Source organism: Rhinoraja longicauda, chromosome 21, assembly GCF_053455715.1.
Source record: "Rhinoraja longicauda isolate Sanriku21f chromosome 21, sRhiLon1.1, whole genome shotgun sequence".
NCBI lineage: Eukaryota > Metazoa > Chordata > Chondrichthyes > Rajiformes > Arhynchobatidae > Rhinoraja > Rhinoraja longicauda.
In genome coordinates this window covers 26,739,355-26,754,536 of record NC_135973.1, presented here as the reverse complement: position 1 = coordinate 26,754,536, position 15,182 = coordinate 26,739,355, and the positions used below count along the sequence as shown (strand labels likewise).

The 15,182-nt window shown below is 49.5% G+C and overlaps 1 protein-coding gene across 2 annotated transcripts in view; it reads right to left on the bottom strand.

Moving 5' to 3' along the window:
• Nucleotides 1–658: 658 nt before the first annotated feature.
• mss51 (MSS51 mitochondrial translational activator) overlaps nucleotides 659–15,182 on the bottom strand; it is a 36,808-nt gene continuing 22,284 nt past the window's right edge. For both annotated transcript variants that reach the window (XM_078417480.1, XM_078417481.1), the window contains exons 6-7: nucleotides 4,158–4,251; nucleotides 659–968 (exon numbers count right to left, since the gene is read on the bottom strand). In XM_078417480.1, coding sequence (XP_078273606.1) covers nucleotides 746–968; nucleotides 4,158–4,251 — 317 coding nt within the window. In that variant the 3' untranslated portion in view covers nucleotides 659–745. The remainder of the gene's footprint in view (nucleotides 969–4,157; nucleotides 4,252–15,182) is intronic.

Here is a 15,182-nt window from a genome sequence, read left to right as displayed (position 1 = left end):
AACAAGGATAACGGAGTCAGGGGGTACGGGGAGAAGGCAGGAACGGGGTACTGATTGAGAATGATCAGCCATGATCACATTGAATGGTGGTGCTGGCTCGAAGGGCCGAATGGCCTCCTCCTGCACCTATTGTCTATTGTCTATTGTCTATTGTCTGCAGGGACCACCTTGGAGGTATTCAAAGTCATGAGGGGCTTTGACAAAGGAGATGCTGAGAACATCTTTCCAATGGCAGCATAATTGGTAATCAAGAAGAGTGTTCTGGGCACAGTGTCCCAGAGTGGGTTCTGGGTGGAAGCTGGTTGAATATTGATCAGAAGCAAACTGAATGGATGGCCCCCCAGCCAGGTGGCTGCGTGTGTGCTGGTCACTGAAGTGGATCTGCAATCATGCTTTACATAGCTCCACTCTATTAAACCTCTACTCCAACAGCAGCATGTCTTACTCTATGCTGTGGATGGCTCAACTGTAATCACATATAGTCTTTCCGCTGACTGGTTAGCATGCATCGAAAGCTTTTCACTGTAACTCACATCACATGACAATAAACTAAACTTAAAAAAAGACTAAATACTCGATGGGGAAACATTGCAGGAGTGGGGAGAGAAGAGGGCAGCAAGTGGCCCCTTGCTGTGCTGCATGGCTTTATTGGTGGTTAATGGGGTTCATCAAACACAACAGGTTGGTTTCTCACAGCTACAGAAAGCTCCGTTGCCGTCAGCGTTGCTGGTGACCCAGACTGAGCTCAAAGACCATCCTCTTGTCCATGGTCCTCGGTAGTCATCCCCTCCGCAGACTCTGTGGACCCATGGAACATCAGGTAAGTGGCGTTGCTACTGACCAGCTGCTTGTTGGGATTGGACTGCACCTGCTCCAGCTTCAACGAGGCAAAAGGATTTGTTCCGTAGCCGGTGATCCTGGTTTCCAGTTCGTGAAGGATCTGCAGGGAATATTTCAACTCCTGGTCACTGCAGATGGGGAGAAAGGAGGAAAATCAAAGAAGTCGGCGTTCAGATCTGTGGAGGAGATTGTCTTCACATTAATGTTTCGCACAGTGGCACAGGGGTAGAGTTGCTGCCTTACTGCGCCAGAGACCCGGGTTCCATCCCGACTACGGGGGCTGTCTGTACAGAGTTTGTACGTTCTCCTCATGACCACGCGGGTTTTCTCCGGGTGCTCTGGTTTCCTCCCACACTCCAACGACCTGCAGGTTTGTAGGTTAATTGTCTTTGGTAAAATTGTAAATTGTCCCGTCCCTAGTGTGGAGGACAGTGCTAGTGTACAGGGTGATCGCTGGTCGGTGTGGACTCTGTGGGTCAAAGGGCCAGTTTACACGCTTTATGGCTAAAGACTAAAGTCGTCTAATTTTCATCTCAAGAGTCAGCTCTCTAGTTTAGCAATCATGTCCATTATTAACTCAAGGAAATATTTTTGATAATAACATTTTTATTATTTCAGAGAATAAAGGCATTGCTGCAAGACCAGCATTTACTGCCCATCCTTAATCGCCCTTGAGAAGGTGCTGAGGTGATGCCTTGTAATATCCCAGTGAAGGTGCTCTAACAGTGCTGTTGTGGAGAACATTCCACAATACTAGGGACCACTCACCTAGTATTCTCTCCCCTCCTCTCTCCCATCGGGTTTAAGAAACAAAAGCATGAAAGTGTGCAGCGGCAGATTCAAGACAAGCACATCTCTCTTTTTTTCAGTTTAGTTTAGTTTAGTTTAGTTTAAAGATACAGCCCCCGAGGTGAAGAATACAGGTTAGAAAAAACCTTGGAAAGGAAGGGAAAGCAAAACCAGGAAGCAGCATCATCTCAGATGTCATCTGGTGACAGAGATTCCCCCTGAACATATACGGTTGAAAGATAAAATGCAGCAATTTTGGGGAAAAAATACCAACCTTTAATAAATGGTTCAATGGTGCTTTTACTGTTACGGGTATTGTTATGGGAATAGAGTTCCGTCTGTGGCACAGTACCGAGGATACAATACCCATGAGGCAGTGGCCAAGGGGGTCCTGAATTAAAATGGCTGAACCCAAGGCTCGAGTGTAAAGCCTCTGTTAATTAGTTGTGTAATTGTAATGGTGCAGTTTATAGAAAGGAAACACAATGAAAAAACAGGTAAATGCACAGTTAAATTATTTCCTCACAAACAGTCCAGTAGAATATTGCCATATCTAAGCACATGCCTGATGAGCAAGTGTCAAGAAATAGTTCCACAGATCCCGCACGCAAGAGCCGCCATGTTTAGGCGCCATTTTCAAAGTCCAGTCCGTGCTGTAGGTATTATGAGCGGTGCCCGTTCCAGGCGAGCCCCAGGCTGCTGCGGGGCCTCCAGCCCTCGCCTTCCCTTGGACGTGCGGGTCGACCCGTCAACCCACGTCCCTCTCCTCCCATCCACCTTTGTTCCCCGGGGGGGTGGGAGCCTCCCGCAGCCGACCTCGAGGGTGGGGTAGGCCAGACCCCGGTTCCCTCCCCTCTCCCACCGGCCTCGCTCCTCGCCGGTCACATCCGCCGTCGTCACTGGCTCCATCCTCCCGGTGGAGAGCACGGGCCGGCTCGCTGGGCCCCCCCCTCTGTGGGACGCGGCCCCCTGGGTCCTACGTGCTGCCGCGGGGGACCGGCTCGGCGGCTTCTCCCTGTAGGCCACCGCGCTCCAGCACACCACCAGCATAATTTGTCCAAGAGCGGAAGGAGGAATTAATTGAGGAGGCACAGCACCTCAGCACCGACAAAACATGAGGTCAACTGGTAAGAGTGCCTGAACATATGGAGAAGGGTCTCGATCAGAAACGACACTAATCCCTTCTCTCCACAGATGCTGCCTGTCCAGCTGAGTTACTCCAGCACTTTATAGACAATAGACAATAGGTGCAATAGACAATAGGTGCAGGAGTAGGCCATTCGGCCCTTCGAGCCTGCACCGCCATACAATGTGATCATGGCTGATCATTCTCAATCAGTACCCCGTTCCTGCCTTCTCCCCATACCCCCTGACTCCGCTATCCTTAAGAGCTCTATCTAGCTTTCTCTTGAATGCATTCAGAGAATTGGCCTCCACTGCCTTCTGAGGCAGAGAATTCCACAGATTCACAACTCTGACTGAAAAAAGTTTTTCCTCATCTCCGTTCTAAATGGCCTACCCCTTATTCTTAAACTGTGGCTTCTTGTTCTGGACGCCCCCAACATTGGGAACATGTTTCCTGCCTCTAACGTGTCCAACCCCTTAATAATCTTATACGTTTCGATAAGATCCCCTCTCACCCTTCTAAATTCCAGTGTTTACAAGCCTAGTCGCTCCAGTCTTTCAACATATGACAGTCCCGCCATTCCGGGAATTAACCTAGTAAACCTACGCTGCAAGCCCTCAATAGCAAGAATATCCTTCCTCAAATTTGGAGACCAAAACTGCACACAGTACTCCGGGTGCGGTCTCACTAGGGCCCTGTACAACTGCAGAAGGACCTCTTTGCTCCTATTTCGTGCAGTACGCCATTCGACCCTTCAAGCCATTGTGTCTATCTTTGGTGTAAACCAACATCTGCAGTTCCTTCCTGCACATCCTGAACATATCTGAACCGTGTACCAACAATATTTACCTTCACCAGACTGCAAAGGAGTAAAAATCCAGTGTGACAGGCTCTTACTCCCAGCCCTTCCATTCCATGGAATTGGAACTACAGAAATAAGCAGCTCAGCAGGTGACAGCACAGCCCATCGTGAATGAACTGGTGAAAGTGGACATTAAGTTTGTCACACTTTGGTTCCATAGTACAGCCAATGCTGCAAAGTAGAGACGATGGTGTTTAGTTTCGTTTAGTTTAGAGATACAGCGCGGAAACAGGCCCTTTCGGCCCACCAGGTTCGCGCCGACCAGCGATTCCCACACATTAACACTCTCCCCACCAGGGACAATGTTTACATTTACCAAGCCAATTAACCTATAAACCTTCCCACTTTGGAGTGTGGGAGGAATCCGAAGATCTCGGAGGAAACCAACGCAGGTCACGGGGAGAACGTACAAACTCCGTACAGACAGCACCCGTAGTTAGGATTGAACCCGGGTCTCCGGCACTGCATTCGCTGTGTGGCAGCAACTCTACCGCTGTGCCACCGTGCCGCCACAGGTTGCTGGATGGATGGCGTGCTTACCTGTACATGGTGAAGGCAGCTGGAATCTTGTAGTCTCTGAGCAGCAGGAGGGTTGGCAACCAGCCTTCCGTCAAGCCTTGGGACGCGTGGAACCCTGGGCATGGAGGGAACGGGCTACAATTACACACTGAGGTCAGCCGCCAGCAACTTGTCCAGTCCACCGCCTACATCTGTTCCACCGTGCTTATTCCCCACCGCAGCAGATGGCGCCTCCCAGGCACTGCTGTCTGTTAAACTGGTCAAAGTTCTTGGCAGATATCCCGGTTGCTAAACACTTTTGACTCCCCTTCCCATTCCCACACCGACCTTTCTGCCCTGGGCCTCCTCCACTGGCAGTGTAAGGCCACACGCAAATTGGAGGAACAGCACCTCATATTTCGCTTGGGCAGCTTAAAACCCAGCAGTATGATATATTGATTTCTCCAATTTCAAGTAACCCCTGCATTCTTTCTTTCTTTCTCTCTCTCTCTCTCTCTCTCTCTGCACCTGCTCCACTCTAGTCATCCTGCCAGTTTCGCTGTTCGCATCCATATCGTTATCACTTCTTCTTCAGCCAACAATAGACCATTGTGGGCTCTACCTTCCCTTGGCCATCGGTGCCGGCTCTGATTTGTTCTGTACCTTTTCATACCTCTAGTTTCCCTCCCCCCTGACTCTGTCTGAAGAAGGGTCTCAACCCATAACATCACCTATTCCTTTATCTACTCTGCCTTTCATTCATGGCTGCTCGGTCTTTCCCTCTCAATCCCATTCTCCTGTCTTCTCCCCATAACCTTTGACACCCTTACTATTCAAGAACCTGTCAATCTCTGCTTTAAAAATACCCAATGACTTGATCTCCACAGCCATCTGTGGCAATGAATTCCACAGATTCACCAAGCTGTCCACAGCGTACAGATAAGGGAATGATGTTTATCATATCATATCATATACATACAGCCGGAAACAGGCCTTTTCGGCCCTCCAAGTCCGTGCCGCCCAGTGATCCCCGTACATTAACACTATCCTACACCCACTAGGGACAATTTTTACATTTACCCAGCCAATTAACCTACATACCTGTACGTCTTTGGAGTGTGGGAGGAAACCGAAGATCTCGGAGTAAACCCACGCAGGTCACGGGGAGAACGTACAAACTCCTTACAGTGCAGCACCTGTAGTCAGGATCGAACCTGAGTCTCCGGCGCTGCATTCGCTGTAAAGCAGCAACTCTACCACTGCGCTACCGTAGAGTCTGATAAAAGATAGTCCGGTGGTCTCCAATGAGGTAGATGGTAACTTCTAGTTGGTGATAGGATGGTTCAGTTGCCTGATAACAGCTGGGAAGAAACTGTCCCTGAATATGGAGGGACGCATTTCCACACTTTTGTACCTCTTGCCTGATGGGAGAGGGGAGAAGAGAGCACATGACCGGGATGAGAATGGTCCTTGATTTGGCTGATGGCTTTGTTAAGGCAGTGTGTAGTGTAAATGGAGTCAATGTAGATGGAGGACATGGATAGGTGACATTTCGGGTCAGAACCCTTCTTCGGAGAGCCAATATTGAAGGGCTCCGGCAGCATCTCTGGAGAGCATAGATAGAAGACTTTTCAGGTTGAGACCCTTTTTCAGACTGATTGTGGTGTGTGTGTGTGGGGGGTGGGGGGGGGGAGGGTGGGGGGAGAAGAAAGCTGAATGGGGCACGACAAAGCCTGGTTAATGATTAGTGGATATGCAGGAGTGGGGTTTTCATTGCCAGATGGTTGGACAAAGGCCAGAGATTTTATTTTAGTTGAGAGATACAGAGTGGAAACAGGCCCTTCGGCCCACCGAGTATGTGCTGACCATCGATCACCCGTACACTAGTTCCATGTTATCCCAGTTTCGCATCCTACACACTAGGGGCAATTTACAGAGGCCAATTAACCCACAAAACCCCACATCTTTGGAATGTGGGAAAAAAAACGGAGCACCCGGAGAAAACCCCTGGGAGAACGTGCAAGCTCCAAGCAGACAGCAGCCGTTGTCAGGATCGAACTCGCGTCTCTGGTGCTGTGAGGCAACCTGTGCCACTGTGCTGCCCTGAACAGACATCTCCCAGTCAGTCGGGTGTGTGGTTTGGAGGAAGAAGAGTGTGGTCGCTGCGCCCTCTAGTGGTAGTAGTCTTGCTGCCCTTGTTCTCGGTGTTTGAATGTGGATTTGGCAGGTGCTGTTAGAGTAACTAGGGTGAGAGGCTGCAGTGGGTATTTTGTAGATGGTGCACACTGAACTGGTGGTGGAGGGAATGCATGCTCAAGTTGGTTGGATGGACCCAGATTCAAAAACAACCTTCCCCCTCTTGTACAACCCTCCAGTTTCCTCACAATGTCTTTCCGATCGAGTCTTTATCTCTGGAACTGATGGGCTACAATGCTGCGATTCATATACTACACTCGATGTCTTCCCTGTTACTCTACCCATTGTGCTTGAGTTTGACTTGATTGTATTTATGTGTAATATTGTCTGATCTGAAGATAGACACAAAACAGCTGGAGTAACTCAGCGGGACAGGCAACATTTCTGGTGAGAAGGAATGGGTGACGATTCGGGTCGAGACCATTCTTCAGAAGAAGGGTCTTGACCCGAAATGCAACCCATTCCTTCTTTCCAGAGATGCTGCCTGACCCGCAGAGTTACTCCAGATTTTTGTGTCTACCTTCGGTTTAAACCAGCATCTGCAGTCCCTTCCTACCCATATTATCTGATCTGATTGGATAGCTGCAGAGCAAAGCTTTCCAATTAGCCTACAAATCTGCATGTGTTTGGAGTGTGGGAGGAAACCGGAGCACCTGGAGGGGAGCCAGATGAATCCTTCTCCAACAACTCTCAACAAACTCCACACTGTCCTGGACAAGCAGCACACTAGTTCAGCACTCTGGTGTTGCCAGATACAGTACAAAAAAATAGTTTAACATGTCATCCAGGTAAATCATAGCGTACATAAATTAAATAAACCCTCATGTTAATGGACCCCATTAGGGGTGGCACAGTGGTAGAGTTGCTGCCTTACATCGCCAGAGGTCCGAGATCGATCCTGACTATGGGTGCTGTCTGTGCGGAGTTTGTATGCTCTCCCAGTGACCAGAAAGAGTTTTCTCCAGGTGCGTTAACCACTTTATTATCCACTTTGGTGGCAAAAACAGAAAGGCAGATTATTATCTCAATGGTGTCAGATTGGGAAAAGGGGAGGTGCAACGAGACCTGGGTTGTGCTTATACATCAGTCACTGAAAGTAAGCATGCAGGTGCAGCAGCCTGTGAAGAAAGCTAATGGCGCGTTGGCCTTCATTGCGAGAGGATTTGAGTTTAGAGGGGCAAGGAGTTTACTGAAGTTGTACAGGGCCCTGGTGAGACCGCACCTGGAGTATTGTGTGCGGTTTTGGTCTCCTAATTTGAGGAAGGACATTCTTGCTAATGAGGGAGTGCAGCGTAGGTTCAGCAGGTTAATTCCCGGGATGGTGGCATTGACATATGAAGAAAGAATGGGTCGACTGGGCTTGTATTCACAGGAATTTAGAAGGATGAGAGGGGATCTTATAGAAACATATAAGATTCTTACATTTTAGGCTGGATGCAGGAAAAATGGTCCCGATGTTGGGGGAGTCCAGAACCAGGGGTCACAGTTTAAGAATAAGGGGTAGACATTTAGGACTGAGATGAGGAAAAACGTCTTCACCCAGAGAGTTGTGAACCTGTGGAATTCTCTGCCACAGAAGGCAGTGGGAGCCAATTCCTGGATGTTTTCAAGAGAGAGTTTGATTTAGCTCTTAGAGCTAAAGGAATCAAGGGATATGGGGAAAAAACAGGAACGGGGTACTGATTTTAGCTGATCAGCCATGATCATATTGAATGGTGGTGCTGGCTCGAAAGGTTGAATGGCCTAATCCTGCACCTATTTATGTTTCCTACCACATTCCAAAGACGTACAGGTTTGTAGGCTAATTGGTTTGATAAATTTGTAAATTGTCTCCAGTGTGAGTAGGATGGTGTTAGTGTGCGGGAATGTTTGGTTGGCGAGGACTCGGTGGGCCACAGGGCCTATTTTCGAGCTGTATCTCTTAAACTTAAAGATGGTTTCAGACCAGAATTTACAGGGCAGGGATCTCAGGATTCCTGAATGGAACGCTATGAATCTGCAACGTCACACAACACACTTGCCTCTCCACGTACCAGCAACTGCGGCTGACGTTGAGCTTAGCGGGAACGGCCAGGTTTGGCAGGGAAAGAGTGGTCTTTCTCTTTTTGAAAACCCTCGTGGATGGGCCACCTTGTGAATAATGTCACAACTTGTCTAATGTCTGATTGAAACAACTGCAGGCATTGCATGGAAAGCCATAAAGCCCAAGCAACAGTCAGCCCGCGTCGGGTCAGGTGACAGAAAAACATGACCAGCGTTAATTTTAGACCACACAAAACCCTCCAGGAATTCCACATGATGGATAATCTCTCCAAGCTTATCTAAAGAGGTTTACTATCATTAGAGCCAAAGTGTCATACAGCGTGGAAACAGGCTCTTCAGCTCAACCTGCCCACACCGACCAACATGTCTCATCTACTCTGCCTGCCTGGGTTTGACCCATATCCCTCTAAACCTGTCCTATCCAAGTACCTGTCTAATTATTTCTTAAATGTTGCGATAGTCCCTGCCTCAACTACCTCCTCTGGCAGCTCATTCCATACACCCACCACCCTTTGTCTGAAACGTTGCCCCTCAGATTCCTATTAAATCTTTCTTCCCATCTTAAACCTATGTCCCCTGGTTCTCGATTCCACTACTCTGGGCAAGAGACTCGGTGCATCTACCCGATCTATTCCTCTCATGATTTTATACACACCTCTAAGATCGCCCCTCATCTTCCTACGCTCCAAGGAATAGAGTCCCAGCCTGTTCAAACTCTCCCTGCAGCTCAGACCCACGTGTCCTGGCAACATCCTCGTAAAGATTTAAACATCAGTATTACATCTTCTTTTGGGCAGCACAGTGGTGCAGCGGTAGAGTTGCTGCCTCACAGCGCCAGAGACCCGAGTTCGATCCTGACCACGGGTGCTGTCTGTATGGAGTTCTTCGGTTTCTTCCCAATAGACAATAGACAATAGACAATAGGTGCAGGAGTAGGACATTCGGCCCTTCGAGCCAGCACCGCCATTCAATGTGATCATGGCTGATCATTCTCAATCAGTACCCCGTTCCTGCCTTCTCCCCATACCCCCTGACTCCGCTATCCTTAAGAGCTCTATCTAGCTCTCTCTTGAATGTATTCAGAGAATTGGCCTCCACTGCCCTCTGAGGCAGAGAATTCCACAGATTCACAACTCTCTGACTAAAAAAGTTTTTCCTCATCTCCGTTCTAAATGGCCTACCCCTTATTCTTAAACTGTGGCCCCTGGTTCTGGACTCCCCCAACATTGGGAACATGTTTCCTGCCTCTAACATGTCCAACCCCTTAATAATCTTATACGTTTCGATAAGATCCCCTCTCATCCTTCTAAATTCCAGTGTATACTAAATTCCCACACTCCAAACAAATACAGGTTTTGTAAGTTAATTGGCTTTGGTAAAACAATTGTAAATTGTCCCTAGTGTGTACGACAGTGTCAGTGTAGGATAGGTTTCTCCCCTCTCCCATCAGGCAGGAGGTAGAGAAGTGTAAAAAACGCACACCTCCAGATTTAGGGACAGTTTCTTCCCTGCTGTTATCAGGCAACCGAACCATCCCTATCATCAACTTGAGAGCAGTCCTGAACTACCATCCACCTCATTGGAGACCCTCGGACTATCTTTGATCGGACTTTACTGGCTTTATCTTGCACTAAACGTTAAATCACAGTATTGTCTTTATCGTGTATCTGTGGATGGCTCGATTATAATCATGTGTTGTCTTTCCGTTGACTGGTTAGCATGCAACAAAAGCTTTTCACTGTCGCTGACAATAAATTAAACTAACAATCAAGCCGTCCACAGGGTACAGATACAAATAAAAGGAAAGACATTTAGTGCAAGATAAAGTCCAGTAATGTCTGATTAAAGATAGTTCAAAAGTCTTCAATGAAATAGATGGGTCAGAACCGCTCTGTAGTTAGTGACAGGGATGGTGGTAGAGGCAGAGTGGCATTTAAGAGTTTTTAGGTAAGCACATGGATATGCAGGGAATGGAGTGATATGGATCAAATGCAGGCAGATGAGGTTAGTTTAACTGGCATCATGTTCGGCACAGACATTGTGGGCCGAAGGGCCTGTCCCCATGCTGTACTGCTCTACGTTTTTCCATATTCTATGAAGATTGTACAGAGTTACTCAAAAAGGAGCGCAAGTCTGGTGTTCCATTCCTTCCTCTAGCTTCACAACTCTGCAATCCCTTTGTCTCAGTTCTGCGGCGTTAATCTCTAGCCTTTGTTCCAGCCATCTGCCTATCAGAAACCCCCCTTTGCCTGTGTCTGACCATTGCCTCCCCCCAGGCTTTGTCCTGCCCCTCCTCTCTCCCAGTGTTATTCTCCCCCCCACACCAACAATCAGTCTGAAGAAGGACCCCGATCCGAATCGTCACCTATCCATGTTCTCCAGAGATGCTGCCTGACCCGCTGAGTTACTCCAGCACTTTGTGCCGAAAACATATCAAAGCAAGTCTAATTATTTGAAAGCTCAAAGTATTCCAGCTGAGCTAAAGCACGAGAAGTGGTCTACTGATGATAAGCTGTGGGGTCTGGACATACTCAACGTACACGGCATGATGTACCAGTTCATTCCTCCTTTATCTGAAATTTTCAACACGGTAGAAAACAAGAGTGTGCACAATACTAATAATAGAACGCAAAAGATCAAGTTTACATCAAAGGTAGACACAAAATGCTGGAGAGAAGGAATGGGTGACGTTTCGGTTCGAAATCCTTCTTCAGACTGATGGGAGAACTGGGAAGGGGGAGGAGATGGAGAGAGAGAGAGAGGGAAAGCAAGGGCTATTTGAAGTTAGAGAAGTCAATGTTCATACCGCTGGGGTGTAAGCTACCCAAGCGAAATATGAGGTGCTGTTCCTCCAATTTGCGTTGAGCCTCACTGTGACAATGGAGGAGGCCCAGGGCAGAAAGAGCAGATTGGGAAAGGTAGAGGGAGTTAAAGTGCTGAGCAACCGGGAGATCAGGTAGGCGGACTGAGCGGAGGTGCTCAGCGAAACGATCGTCGAGCCTGCGCTTGGTCTGGCCGATGTACAGGAGTTGACACCTGGAACAGGGGATACAGTAGATGAGGTTGGAGGAAGTGCAAGTGAACCACTGCCTCACCTGGAAAAGCTGTTGGGGTCCTTGGATGGAGTCGAGGGGGGAGGTAAAGGGACAGGTGTTGCATCTCCTGCGGTTGCTGGGGAAAGTAGCTGGGGCGGGGGTGGTTTGGGTGGGAAGGGACGAGTTGACCAGGGAGTTGTGGAGGGAACGGTCTCTGCGGAAAGCAGAAAGGGGTGGAGATGGGAAGATGTGGCCAGTAGTGGGATCCCGTTGGAGGTCGCAAAAATGTTGGTGGATTATATGTTGTATGCGACGGCTGATGGGGTGGAAGGTGAGGACAAGGGGGACTGTGTCATTGTTACAAATGGGGGGAGGGGGAGCAAGAGCGGAGCTGTGGGATATCGAGGAGACTCTAGTGAGAGCTTCATCTATAATGGAAGAGGGGAACCACCGTTCCCTAAAGAATGAGGACATCTCCGATGACCTGGTATAGAAACCCTCATCCTGGGCACAGATGAGGTGTAGACGGAGGAATTGGGAGTAGGGGATTGAGTCTTTACAGGAAGCAGGTTGGGAAGAAATGTAGTCTAGATAGCTATGGGAGTCAGTGGGTTTGTGGTAGATGTCGGTCAATGGTCTGTCTCCTGAGATAAAGTCAGTGAGATCTAGAAACGGTAGGGAGATGTCGGAGATGGTCCAAGTGAATTTGAGTGCAGGATGGAAATTAGTCGTGAAGTTGATAGTCAGTGAGTTCTGCATGGGTGCAGGAGGTGGCAGCGCTGCAGTCATCAATGTAGCAGAGGTAGAGTTCGGGGATAGGGCCAGTGTACGCCTGGAACAGTGATTGTTCAACGTACCCTACAAAGAGGCAGGCATAGCTGGGGCCCATGCGAGTCCTCATAGCTACACCTTGGATTTGGAGGAAGTGGGAGGATTCGAAGAAGTTGTTGAGGGTAAGGATCAGCTCTGCTAGGCGGAGTAGAGTATTGGTAGACGGAAATTGGCTGGTTCTGTGGTTGGTGAAGAAACGGATGGGCTTTAATACCTTCCTGGTGGGGGATGGAGGTGTAGAGTGACTGGACGTCCATGGTAAAGATGAGGGAGTGGGGATCTGGAAAACGGAAGTCGTTGAAGAGACGAAGAGCGTGTGAGGTGTCTTGGACATAGGTAGGGAGGAATTGGACCAGGGGGTCAGGATGGAGTCGAGGTAGACAATAGACAATAGGTGCAGGAGGAGGCCATTCGGCCCTTCGAGCCAGTACCGCCATTCAATGTGATCATGGCTGATCATTCTCAATCAGTACCCCGTTCCTGCCTTCTCCCCATACCTCCTGACTCCGCTATCCTGAAGAGCTCTATCTAGCTCTCTCTTGAATGCATTCAGAGAATTGGCCTCCACTGCCTTCTGAGGCAGTGAATTCTACAGATTTACAACTCTCTGACTGAAAAAGTTTTTCCTCATCTCCGTTCTAAATGGCCTACCCCTTATTCTTAAACTGTGGCCCCTGGTTCTGGACTCCCCCAACATTGGGAACATGTTTCCTGCCTCTAACGTGTCCAACCCCTTAATAATTGTATATGTTTCGATAAGATCCCCTCTCATCCTTCTAAATTCCAGTGTTTGCAAGCCTAGTTGCTCCAGTCTTTCAACATATTACAGTCCCGCCATTCCGGGAATTAACCTAGTAAACCTACGCTGCACGCCCTTGGAAGATGGCGGCGCTGCCCTAGCAGCTGCGGCTTACCTGCAGTCCATTTGTCTTTGTGTTTTTGTTGTTTTTGTTGTCTTAATTGTAGTTGTGATGTGGTGTTTTTGTGTTTGTGTACTATGTGTGTATGTGGGGGGGAGGGGGGGAACTGTAAAATTGTAATATGTGTCCCTTCCGAACGGAGACCCGACCTTTGTGTTCTGGGCCGTGTCTCCGTTCCTGTTGCGGCCTACCATCGGCCCAACTCCTGGAGCTGGCGGCCTCCAGGGCTCTGGTTCGCAGAGCCCGCGGACCAGACTCACCATCAGCGGAGCCGGCCGTTCTCGGAGGCTGCGGGAGCGGCTGCGACTCGCCTTAGGCTCGGGCCGCGTGGATGCCGACATCGGGAGCTCCGGCAGCGGCAGCGGATCGCGGGGCTTGGGTCGGCCCACCGCGGACATTTCACCGTCCGGCGCGGCCTGAAATAGGCCACGGAATTTTCTCTGCTCGGCGGGGGCTTCAATGTCGGGAGCCCCGACCGCCCCGACTTACAGCGGGGCTTGGGTCGGCCCGTTGCGGACATTTCACCGTCCGGCGCAGCCTGGAACATGGCAACGACAACAGCCTGACCGCAGGAGAAGACGGCAGGGGAAGAGAAAAAAGACATTCTGGCCTTCCATCACAGTGAGGAGGGGACTGGAGGAGACTCACTGTGATGGATGTTTCTTTTTGGGGGGTTTTGTGTTGGTTGGGGTTGTGTAATTTGCTTATTTTATTGCTCTTATTGTTGGACTGTGGGTGACGAAATTTCGTCCAAAAAACTTGTTTTTTGGATGACAAATAAAGATATCTATCTCTTGAATAGCAAGAATATCCTTCCTCAAATTTGGAGACCAAAACTGCACACAGTACTCCAGGTGTGGTCTCACTGGGGCCCTGTACAACTGCAGAGGTATGTGGAAATTAATTTGGTGGGACATGAACAAGCAGAAACAATGGGTCTACCAGGACAGTTCTGTTTGTGGATTTTGGGGAGAAGATAAAATCAGGCCGTGCAGGGCTGGGGAACGATATGGTTGGAGGCTTTAGAGGGCAGAGTGCCGGAAGTAATGAAATCAGAAATGGTGTGTGATATTAAGGTCTGGTGCTCGTCTATGGGGTCATGGTCCAAGGATAAGTAGGAGGAGGTGTCTGAGAGTTGTCGCCTGGCCTCAGCCCAATAGTGGTCAGCGTGCCAGACTACTACAACACCTCACTTGTCGGGGTTGCTGCAGAGTGAGCGGAGGGCTGTACGTTCAGTGGGGGAGAGGTTAGAATGAATAAGGGGAGTGGAAAAGTTGAGGCAGTTGGAAAGAAAAGGTCTAAAGCAGGTAGAGGGCCATCTGGCGGAAGTCCAAGAGGAGGGGGTCCGCTGGAGAAAGGAGAAGGGGGTCATCACTGGGGGGTGAGGACCTTCCCATAGAAAAAGGCTCGGAGGCGGAGGCGACGGAAGAAGAGCCCTACATCGTGGCGGACCCGGAACTCGTTGAGTTGGGGGCGGAGGCGAACAAAGGTGAGGCCTCTGCTGAGGACAGACCGTTCCTATCAGAAAGGGGGATGGTCAGAGGGGATGGTGAACACACGACAAGGGTGAGGGCTGGGGCGATCCGCTCGCTCTGCAGCAACCCCGACTTGACAATCAAACCCGCCGACAAGGGAGGTGCCGTGGTGGTCTGGCGCCGTGGTGGTCTGGCGCGCTGACCTCTACCGGACTGAGGGCAGGCAGCAAATTACAGTTTACAGAAGCCAAATGAACCTACATCTTTTTGCCGCGCGTGAGCAAACATCACCCGCACATTGTTGGGTTCATGCCGGATTTCCAAAGCCTTCCAAGGTAGTAGAGACGTTGGTGTGCTTTCTTGACCACTGCTTCGATGTGGCTGGTCTGGGATAAATTGCTGGTGATATTTATACCCAAGAACTTGAACTTACCCGTATGAGCCTGGTTATTGGTGCCAGGACTTATCAGCTCACAAAGACTTACTGTCACTGCCGGATCCCAGCATTCCTCTGCAGGACATGTCTCCCACACCCCTGGCCTGATGACAGGCTAATCCTGGCTGGGT